Raw genomic sequence first — 12,046 nt, 5'->3', positions numbered from 1 at the left:
CTGTAATGATATCACCATACAGAATTGCATCCAGATGGTCTTATGGAATACCTCATCTCGACAGAGCCCATTGCACCAAGAAACGGATATAAAGGTTGCTAGTGTAGAATTTAAATACAAGCATACCCGACTGGGCAAAACTCACCACTGAGTAGGATCCTAAAGAAATCAATAGGAACCCTAGAAGAGCAAGGAACAATAACTGTAAGTCAGATAACACATTACTCACCTCCCTGTTAAAATCTAGTAGAGGTAGTCAACACAGCCACAGGGAAAAGACAAAATCCTATCGAAGAGAAACTGCCAGATCATCAAGGTAATGAGATATGAATGTGTCAGAAGAAGTACACATACCAACCTGCAAAATATCTTATAGACAACAGTTCAACAGTCGAGTGGGGTATATAAAGACTGGAGCAAGTGAACACAGTGTTAGATGGCAAAGATGAAGATCGAAAAATAGCTATTAATGTCAGCAGAGGTATGTATGTTTTGGAAATCGGGTGATGTTGTGTGTGCTGTCAAGTAGAAATAATCAGGTGTTGTTGTATGTGTTGTAGGGAAGGGATAAACAGCAGTATTAGTAGATATATTTAAAGAGGAACAACATTTTAGAGTATATTACTGTATAAAAGATAATGGAAATTGTGAGAAAAACACACTAATTAATCAAAGTATTAAAAGTTTGTACCTTCTTTTTCCTTGGATATACGTTTGTGATGCTTGAAAGCTTCTTTCCTTTGTCATTAGATTGAAGAATAGCATAGTCTCTTGGGCACTAAGATGAAACAACAAATATTTTTTCATGTAAATTACATGCTGCTTAAACAGTGTTCTTTTTCTGCACCCATATATCAACTTATATACAACAGTGAAGCCTAACTTAAGATCTATCTTTGCAATTTCAAGTGTGTCATAGCACTACCTTTTTTAAAAATAATATTTGTATGTCTTCACAATGGCCAATGAAGAGATTATCCAGTTAAACATTACACCTATCTCCAAAGCAAATATCTCCAAAAAATATCTTTCTAGCATGTCCTATACTCATGCTGAAACATATAAAATGTAAAATAGAATGCATTTCTACCAACCAATGAAATTACACATTATTAGATTAGAAAAAGTTATTGCTGAATAATAAACTCTGAAATGGTTTGGGAAGTATTATCCTTTTAACAATGCCTCATTCAATGCTGTAGTTGTTATAGTTACATCACAATGATTATACATAGATATATAAATGTATATCATTTTTTGTAATGAAAAAAAGTCACAAGCTAGATTGACTTAAATAAAAGGCTCTAAATAGCAAATTTAAGTAATGACTTATACTCACCTTGTGATTAAACTGGAGCCTCATTACAATATTCAACTATACATCTATCTATGACTGCAAGATTTTGATAAAAACTTTCTTTTTGTATGAAATAACAGGATAATGTAATAAGCAAAATCAGTGTACAAATTTATTTCTTCATAAACTATTCTTGCAAGGTTATAACAACTAATGACGTTTCAGTGTTCATAGTATAGTTGAAACTGCTAGAACGTTTTTGAAGCAGTATCTTTTCCTTACGGCTACACTTCTGAAAAGTAGCTTCTGATGAATTAGCTTAAAGCCTATATCATTTGTTTATTAAAAGTTGCAACAAACACATCTGACTGCAGTCTTACACGACTTTTAAATCACTGCAATTCCATGCACCAAACAAATACATAACACTTACCATAAAGAACTAAGCAGAAAATTATTGAGAGAAACCTTTCAAACTTGGGTTTTTGTTTCATGCATACATAAGCAATGAAATTTGAAGAGAGAAATTGGTAAATTGTTGTCAAAATTTATTTTTATACTTACACAGCTATACTGTATGTTATACTTTAACACTTGTGTATGTCCATTTTCATGTAAATGTTTATATGTATATTAATAATGACCTATATTCTTCCAATGTTTTTATGATTACCAAGAACTCACTAATCAAGTTGTAGCTAGTACTACTAAGTATTTAAAAATTTCACTACTAAATCTGTCACATTTTCCAAACTACCACATTTATATGCAATTCTTAAATTACACACAAATCTGTTAAATTCATTTTTATTACTAGTTTAGTGAAAAGCCACTCATATTAAGCTTATTTCTATATCTAAAATACGTTTATGGAACAATATTATTATACCATAAAACAGTGTGTTTTCAAACTGTGGGGTGTGCCCCCTTGAGGGCATGGCCTTCTGGTGGGAGAGCCCAAAAATATCAACGGAAAAAATAGAAGAGTTGGAGACTATCACTTTCCTCTCAAAGCTTTTTTTGCTCTCTCATTTACTCACTTCTTACAAGCATTTTTTCATTTAAAAAAAAAGATTAAATGTAAATATATAAAATGTTGATTTTGATGTTATCATTTACGAAAATAATAATGTGAAGGGGGTTGGAATGGAAATTTTGCTGTGCTAGGGGGGCATTACTAATTAAAGTTTGGAAAACACTGCCTTAAAGGGACTTGACTTCCTAATGCATTTAACCTTTAACCACATATTTATGAAATAAAAAACTAACTCAAATTTATTCACTTCAGCACACTTATAATCCAACTTGTTTATACAAGCACAGTAATAATAGTTATTACTACTACTACTATATCTTCTTACTTCATTAGAAACTTTCTTTAATTTTTTCATTAAAAATTATGTTTTCACAATTTCTAACTTTCCACAATGGTGTACCATCCTTCAAAATTGTTGTACTTATAACTTATCAATTAGTTAGAAACTACAACAAGTACAAAAAGCATTTTCTTTCTAATGTACATTCTTTTGTTATGAGACTTAAATATGGTTTTCAATAACATAAAATACCATGAAAATTCCAAAACAGTTATTTAAGAAGCATTTTCAAAAACATTAAGATTTATTAACGCAAGTAAATTTTCTTACAATAGGTTATTTCACTCATTCCATGCCTATTTTAGTTCTTACGACATAAAAAGGGAATGTTGGGTAAAAGTTATTTTCCTATACTGAAAATATATTTCTGATACTTACTTACCTCCTCTCACGTGTATAGCTATTCTCAATCAATGCTGCCCTCTACATGTAAAAGTTTTTCACATGCCACAAGCCTTGAATTCCACGTACCCCACGATCAATGTGGTTCAAATGTGTCTTGCATGTAATTCATCATGCTTCAACCCTCCACAAATAGGAGTGCAACACACCTTCCTAATGCATGTGACTCCCTCTATTTGATTCTATCGACCTATCACTTTGAGATTAAGCAGAAAAGAAAAGCACCTGTTTTCAGTAGGGAGGAAGTGTGAGAAGAGGTAAGTGCTTATTGGAAATATACTTTCTGTATAGGAATATAAAAACTTCGGATACGGTACATCACCTCCTCTCACATGTATAGCTAGAATCTCACACTGAATAGGTGGAAGGACTGGTGCATGGGATAGAAATAAGTATGTTTTGAAAGCATCTGAAGAACACCCATGAAGTATGATCCCCGCTGGAAGAGGAACATACGTGGGAGACTGCACCACTTCTGTACCAGGTATTTTCTGTGCCCAGTGTGGAAATAGGTGTCACGTACACAGGAAGAAAGTGGGAGGAGCACAACCAAATGGGAGAAAAAAACCAGGTTGGTTCGAACCACAATATACAATAATCTCCATCCCGGACTGTAGAAGAACCATCTACAGACAGTAATGTGGGAAAAGCTAAAATGGATGTGCTCCAAGGTGTAGAGTGACTAGGGCACAACAGACCATACACAGCCAGTCAATTCCAGTCCAAAACCAAGCAGCATCAGGATAACTACTTCAGACCTGTGGTAGGAGGAGGAGGGTCCACACCATCTTTGCCTCATTCAAACGTACTAGCTTTGCTTCATAATTATTAAAGGATAAGTACTTAATAAGCTGGAGTTCTTTTGAATTTTCATTAAAAATAACAGAACAAATGATCATGCAAAACTTTCTCTAAAAAACTTTATGCAGTGAAGCTCACATATAAACAGTCTATGAGATGTGAAAGCACACAAACAGATGATTCAAACATTGAAATTATTAAGCAACAGGAAACTACACATTTTACAGATAGTTAATGCAAACAGAGCATATTAATACTGGTAACACTATACATAAATAATAACTGAGCAACATGCATGACAGTAATGTGATACAACACATAAGTGTGTCCAGCAAACTGCTGAACAATTGAGTACAATTAGTTCTATACTTAAATATTTCATTATGGAATATTGAGTCATTTTTACTTCCCATAAAGTTATAGCAGTAAGTGACTTGTTATATATCCATAGTAAGGAAATTCACTGCACTTGCTCAATAAAATTAAAATACTGTTCTAGGAAGCAAGAAAGTTGATGATGGATGTTGAGAGATGGTATTTTATAATCTATGGATAAAAATAATTTGAATTATATTTTCCCAGACTCTTTACTACACTGTACTCTCTCAACAACTCTCCAGACAAGAATGTTTAATTTACAAATTTCCAGGACCTTCTTGATTTTTGAAGGCTTATAAAAACTTAGTTCTTAATGCTTTGATTATTGAAACTAATTAAATTGTCTATGTACATGTATCTGCAGGCTAGAATATATCTTAATTTAAGGCATTTTTTTCACAAACTTTCAACTGTAAAGGTTCAAGTTTTTCACAATAGAAAAACATATATGATGATGCCAACAACGGTTTGTAAAGATTATGTTTAAAAACATAAAGTTATGTATTAAGAAACTCATTGTATCTCTTATGTGTCTATTACATAGTTTTAAAATCAGGCAATTCATTTGGTACACTAATAATTGACAAACCAATGAACTTAAAATTCTCTAACTAAGTCATTTAGAGGCATTTTCATTTTTATTATTGCAATAAAATTATTTACTGAAAAAGCCTTTTTCCCTTTCAGGTTTCTAAATAATGTGAAACTATTTAGTTATTTAACATTTTGAAGTCCTAAGCATTACAAACACCTCTAAACTCAATTAATTTTCCTTAATAGAATGATAGTTTCAACTAAACTAGTAATAAACTTGGATTGAACTGGATGTTTATGTAGTTTTAGGATTGCATACATATACAATAATTTTGAAAATATATCAGTTTTAGAAGCAAAACTTTTAAAAGCTTTATAATATTATTCAGTTGTTCAGCTATTTTTTGTAATCTGAAAAGTTAGTAAAATTCAACTCATCAATTAAGGATTAAACATAAAATTTTTTATAAGTGAAACCAAAACTATGTACTTTATCCACTATCTTAAATTGATAAAAAAACAAAACAAAAAACAATTGGTCTATTCTTCAACGTAGTCCTTTATTTAACTTTAAACAAATTAAAGTATTTCCACCCTAGAAAAAAAAAAATCTAGGCGTATAACCTGTGATAGAATTTGGTTTAAATATGTAAAGTTTTTTTCAAATAGCTCTATAAGATCATTTTTGTTGCTTTTAGTAACCATTATTGGGTCCTTTGTCAAAAGTTACTAGTAACGATTTGTTTGTAAGCTTGAGTAAGGAAGCACATTATGGTAATATAATAATAATAATTAGCAAACAATGATTTATAAGCATAATAAAGTGATTTATTTTTTGGGGAACATACTACATGTTTCAATAGACCAATGTTCTGTCAAAATATGCAGTATGTTTCCCCCAAAATAAAACACTTCATTATGCTTATAAATCATTGTTTGCCAACTTATTATTGCGCTCGTAAGTGAAATCAGTTAAATTATAAGCCCACTCATAATGTAAATTATTTTATATTATCAAGGACAAAATTATTTAAAAACAAAAAGCATTTTATAATTCCTAATCTAAAGGTCATTAAGAATTTCATGTTTGTAACTAATAATTGGCTGGAATGATTTAATTGGAATTATGTTTCACATGCAAACTGATGTAATGTAGTTGGTAATATTATTTCAAACAAAATTTGTTTAAAATTTTAAAAACATATAATAAATAAATATAATTAAATATTTATTAACATAAGTGTTTGTATATACATATATAACTGTGTATGTGCACTGATATATTCCTATATATATATATCTTTGTGTGTGTGTGTATGTGTGTACTTTAGTATATAGGGTGGCCCAAATTAATATTTTTAATTGCTCCAGAGTATTATAATAATTCTTTTTGTTTTTCATCTGTATGATACAAGTTTAATGTAAAAATATATTCCAACAGTGCATAAGCATCACACACTCACTAATAAAGGACCAATTAGTTTTATTGCTGCAATTTAAACATTATCCACAAAGATCTAAGCACTGACTAGTCTATTAATTTTTGGGCCATCAAATACCATCATATACATACGTTGGATTACTTTATTTGAATTAAGAACTCTTAAATGTCTAGTCTTCTAAATAATTTTTAGAGAAATAGGGTACATACAGAGCCACCTAGATGGATAGGAAGCTGATCAACAGCTATATACTCTCCAATAGAGGATTTGTTGATAAACTTAAACCTCACTGTTGCTTCTTCTGGTAACAAGTTCTTTATAATCTTCCAACAGGCTAGAACACATAAAATATGATCTATTCATGATTTAATAATTGTAAACTGGTATGACAATAAGACAGAGATTAAGGCAAGATATTATGATAAGGACCATTCCAATTGGGAAAATGAAGCATAGTATCCTCAAACTGAGAAAAATCATGCACTGAAATTATAATTTTCTTCACAATTTGTAGTCAATACTACATAAATTAATAATTACTTTGGTATTTCTAGTTTTCATCACATAAGAATATAACATACTTAAATATTAACTTGAGTGAGATTACTTTTTCAAGCTAACTTCTTTGTACATTGGGATAACTACAGATGACAATCATTGTAATATATATGTCTTAATAATGGAAAAATTTCACTGTAAAGAGAAAGTAAAATAGCTTGTATTAAAACCTACACATCAGACCAAAACTAGATTGGACTGAAAATATGACACTTAGACCACACACAAAGATCTTGGTCTGGAGATTTTATGGCAAAAAATGATGAGATGGTGAGCTAAATTTTTTTTTCTCATTTTGGATAAATTAAGCCATCCATAATTTTGAACCAACTGACAAGAGAAAAATAATTTAGTCAATAGCTCCCAATGACAGCTCATGAACTGCTCTAATTGCATAATAGGACTTAATACTCACTATTATGCAGAGGCTAAATATGCTACAGTAAACATGGAGCTTCACCACATCATTACAGTCTATGTCTCCACATTTAGTTGCTCCATCTGATAGCCATACATCTTAACAATAGCCCTGCAGAATAGTTTCCTTTGCAAAAGACTCCATTGTAAGGCTGCCATGTTCAAAGCATACCATCTTCCCTGCATGGTTTCCTTAATCCATCTACTTTAGGAGGACAACAGTTCCCTAAAACCTGTTTTTAACAGTCTGATCACACAGAAGTTCATAGTTGTTGGGTCTAAAAACTTGACCAGTTTGTCTCTGTATGAGGTATGCAATGGTTTAATAGATATATCATGGAAGAAACTTGTGTATATGTGATTAGTGTCACTTTTCTAGATGTAGATCCTTCTTAATTTTGTTGCAAACTGTTTCCTGGGGCATGTCAATAGCTTTTGCCATTGACTTTGTGTTCATGGATTATCATTTAATTCAATTGCAAGCGAAAGTGCAATTTTGCAACAATGGGAAGGTGAACCATGGACTCCAGATTCACAATCCAGCATGCTAACTACTAGAGCATGTTTGACACATGAAACAAACAGAAAAGAAGCACTGAAAATTTTTTTTTTCAAAACAAAAGTATACATACCATTAAATAACCAAGGCATTTCATACACATAGACATATCCTGTGAAACAAAACAAAACAAAATTTTACACATTATTACATGAAGCATGTTAATACTATATTCAAAGCTTAAATATTAATAGTTTTTGACATTTTCTCACACAATTAGATGTCTGGAATGATAAAACATATACAACTTCATAAAATCTAAAATATTGATAATAATTTTGATGTTGATTTAGAAAAATATTACTTTAAAAGTTTAACAAATAACAACTAATGTTGCTGAAATGTTAAAACATGAGTATTTTATAATAATATGAAGATTAGTGCAAATCATATATTATTGAACAAAACAGCCACTAAACTGAGTTAAAATCACACAATTATTTATTAAACTTGGCAAGCATTTAGTAAACATGTACAAAAAAAAAAAAATATTACAATTTGTTTATTAAATGCTTGCAAAGTTTCATAGAGATACACAGAGTAAATTCAAAGTTATAGTAAACATTACTTCTCCAATACAGCATTGTTTCAAAGGATCAATTCCATAAACAGAATGATTAAGTCCGGGACAGAAGGTGACATGATTTCCAGTTTGTTAATTAAACTTTATAAAAGGTGATAATAAATAATACTAAAAGCTACTTATTTGACTTAATGATATTTACTCAGAAGATTGGTATTTTCATGGTTTTTGCTATTTATACAGTCTTGTTATATAAAGCCTGAAAATTCATGCTAGATGGCAAAGTTTATAAACTGGATTTAAGGTTTTGTATCATTTTTTTGTTCGTTTTAGTGCAAAGCTGCACAACAGGTTATCTGTGTGCTGTCCACAATTAGGAAATGAACCTTGGATTTTAGTGCTATCAGTAAACTTACCATTGACATATTGGGGACACATAATTTTTAAAAAACTAGAAAAATTAAAAATTTGGTACAAGCTTACAGTTAAAGAAGTAGTATCACATACTTCTACTGATTTAAAATCAGCTTCAGTTTAGCACCACAAAACTCTCTTGAATTCATAACTGTTGCTTAACTAGTTAAACATGTTTACAGGATTGTAAGCTCTTGTTCTTTGTTAGATAGAATACAAATTAATATTAAAAACATAGGTAATGAACATTAGTTTCAATAATAGTAATACTAGCAAAATATTGAGCAAACTGGTTAATTCTAAAGTTCAATATGCTAAATAAACCAATAATTTGTTTATTTCTTAAATTTTTTCCTGCATAAGCTGTCCCTAATTTTGAAGTGATAAAAGTAATAACACAATTTTTTTCTCTGCATTGACTGCAGCATTGATCAGAAAGTTCCAAGTTAATTATTTTAACAGCTTCAACTGTCAACCTTTTAACAACTGCTTTCTTTTAATTTTATGTGCTTTGTATACAAATGGAGTAGTGCTCCTTGCATCGAAAGCAATAAGTCACAGTGGGAGCCTATTAGCTGTTTCTGTAAAGCTAATGTAAAGAGCAGGGTCATGTTACACATATGCTCGAGGTCATTAACTTTTAGACACCTCATTTCACATTTGACTACTTTTGTTGACAAATATATAACAATAAGTAATATATACTTAAAAACAATGGTTCCAAGCACCTTCAACATACTCAAGATTGTACTCAAGTAAAACATTGGAGACATTCTTCTGGAAGCCTCAGTGAGACTCACAAATTTAGATGTCCAAAAACAAAAACAATATGTCATGTAGCTTTCAAAATACATTTTGAAACACACAAAAAAATAAAAATCATTCACCAGATTATAACATCTCAAAACTACAATAACAACAATTTATCTGGTTTTCTAAGTAAGCTATAGATAGGTTTAAAAATATTCCTTGAGCATTCACAGCAGCAAAATATGATCACCACAAGTCAAACAATTCAACTGATTAAGGGTGAGAAATTAAACAATGATTTGTAAACTTCATGTAGAAGAAAATCTGCTCTTGCTTTAGGTTATAAACATGTCTATCAGCTATGTAAAGTTGATTAGTGACAATTTCAAAAGTCACAGAGAGAGAGAGAGAGAGAGAGATAGAGGGCATGAGGCCTCTCTGGAGGATTTGACAAATTTATTGATATCTCAGCAAATCAAGAACGTAGGAGTTTCAATTTTACATTCTTGCTTGTAATTATGTAATGTTTGTGTTTCTAATTGGTTGTAAACTGCAGCAGCCTATTTTTGATGTTAGAAAATTATGAAAAGTAGAAATTAGAGCTCAGACGAGTCATGTGACACAGAAATATGAATATTACTTTTTGAAATTAAGAAGTTCAAACGTAGATAATATATAAACTTGAATTAAAAACCACATTTTCCTGCAAAGACTACTAAACTACAGTTGCTTAATTAAATAACACTGTAGAAGAACTTGACATGTGCAAAAGAGCCAGGCCCAGACGTGAAGAAGTAATTGAGTCAAACGCTAACAATTGCAAAAGCAATCAGATAACTGAGTTACGATCTGATATGTGTTGCATTTCAGAAGCCTATCTAGCCACATTTCTGTTCCATGTCAAGGATTGATAGCTAGAACTCTTCCCAGTTGCACAACTATTCCTACAAATGCTAACATGCTCCTTTGAAAGTTAGAGAGGTCAATTTACAGTACTCATTCTTTGTTAAGTCTATTTTTTTATATATGCACTTAAATGAAATAATATACATATTACTAAGTCAAGCTCCTAATAAACTGGCCATTCAGTGCAGGTTTGTGAGGAAGTTGGAAAAAATGTTTTTATTAATTTAATATCAATGCATTAGTCCTGATTCACACATTGTGCCAACAATAAAAAAATAATAATTTTTTTATGTGTATGTGTGTATAACATGTTAAAAATCAAGAACTGAAGTGTACTAGTAAGTCACTTTTACTTTCATATTGGTGCAATTAGTTTTTTGAGATATATTGTGTTGAAGATAAGTCTCATGAACACATGTGGTAACATCAGGGTTAAAAATTGAAATAAGCTTTGGCAAAAAGTAAATGACATCAAGTCTATATTAATGATAATAAACTGGTACTGATAAGTTTTCAAATGTTTCACAAAGCAAATCATAGACTTACCCAAGGCAAAAGGAAAGTAGTATTTAAACAAAGATACGATATAGAAGGTGAGCTCCATATCCTGTTGTAGGACAGAAAAGAACAAACAAATTATTTTTACAAGCAAAGAATGACACAATTTTAAAATATCCAACTTTAAACTCAGTTAAAAAATATTGTGCATTTTATACTAGCTACAAACACTACATAATATTAATTTATACTATTCAAACCTTTGGACATTAAAACACATATATAATCCACTTACATAAAAACCATAAAATGAAACTTGTAAAAGCAATCCACTATCTGCTGGTGGGAGATCAGTGTGCCTGTCATTTTCAAGTACAAAATCTTTTTTTCCAAACAATAAACAACCTAAAAGTTAATCTAACAGTAACAATAGATGGTTTCAAAACTTGCTAAGACAGATTATATATTGAAGAGGTATTATACTACAATGAGTTTCTGTGACATCATGTTTTCCGAATTAGGTAAGAAGTTTATTTAGTTAACTGAATGTGCATGGGGAACGGTCCATTGGAGAAGGAGCATTGAATATACTTCCAAATTTACTGTATCTACACAAAATACGGCAAGTTTTGAGTAAAATGTACAAGTCTGTTGTACACAAAAAAATCAGATGTGTTATGAAATTATCTGTCCTCAAGATGTGTCTGTGAATTGATGTTAGTCAGATTCAGACTGTTAACAACTTGGAATCGAAGTTTATGTTCACATGAAGAATACAAATACTATTCATTGTGTCATTTTCAAATTGCATTTGCACAACCTCTAAAACCTCCAAAATGCATATCTACAGTTTTTATTAGTATCCCTGCATAATGTCTTTATTATTTACTTTCCTCTACTAAAAAGTGTCACTAAATCAGCAATGAAAGGTAAAATTAAGAGTTTATAAATCTAGCATTAAATACATAATACCCCATTGAATGGCACTCTATAAAAAGATTGTGACATGTACATGTTGACTCATACCCATGTACTGTTAACAAGTAAAAATTTCATGGAATAAAAACATTTGTACAAATACAGGAGTGAAACCACTTGTTTAACAATACATACAAATTTGGAAAGGAAGTGCTTGGTTTGGTTTTGTTGGTTTAATAATGGCTGAGACGGCTTGAATGGGTAATGAAGAAA

General features: G+C 30.7%; 1 protein-coding gene across 2 annotated transcripts in view; it reads right to left on the bottom strand.

Annotated features, from left to right (window-relative positions):
- Positions 1 to 12,046, bottom strand: part of LOC106460464 (motile sperm domain-containing protein 2-like) — a 35,304-nt gene that overhangs the window by 16,220 nt on the left and 7,038 nt on the right. For both annotated transcript variants that reach the window (XR_002610786.1, XM_022387205.1), the window contains exons 6-9: positions 10,904 to 10,964; positions 7,838 to 7,876; positions 6,440 to 6,564; positions 692 to 778 (exon numbers count right to left, since the gene is read on the bottom strand). Coding sequence is in view for 1 of the 2 variants with exons in the window: in XM_022387205.1 (XP_022242913.1) it covers positions 692 to 778; positions 6,440 to 6,564; positions 7,838 to 7,876; positions 10,904 to 10,964 (312 nt within the window). In the remaining variant the exon portion in view is untranslated. The remainder of the gene's footprint in view (positions 1 to 691; positions 779 to 6,439; positions 6,565 to 7,837; positions 7,877 to 10,903; positions 10,965 to 12,046) is intronic.

This window comes from Limulus polyphemus, unplaced genomic scaffold, assembly GCF_000517525.1.
Source record: "Limulus polyphemus unplaced genomic scaffold, Limulus_polyphemus-2.1.2 Scaffold776, whole genome shotgun sequence".
Lineage (NCBI taxonomy): Eukaryota > Metazoa > Arthropoda > Merostomata > Xiphosura > Limulidae > Limulus > Limulus polyphemus.
Note: the sequence above shows the minus strand (reverse complement) of the source record. Positions and strands in the feature narration are given on the sequence as shown.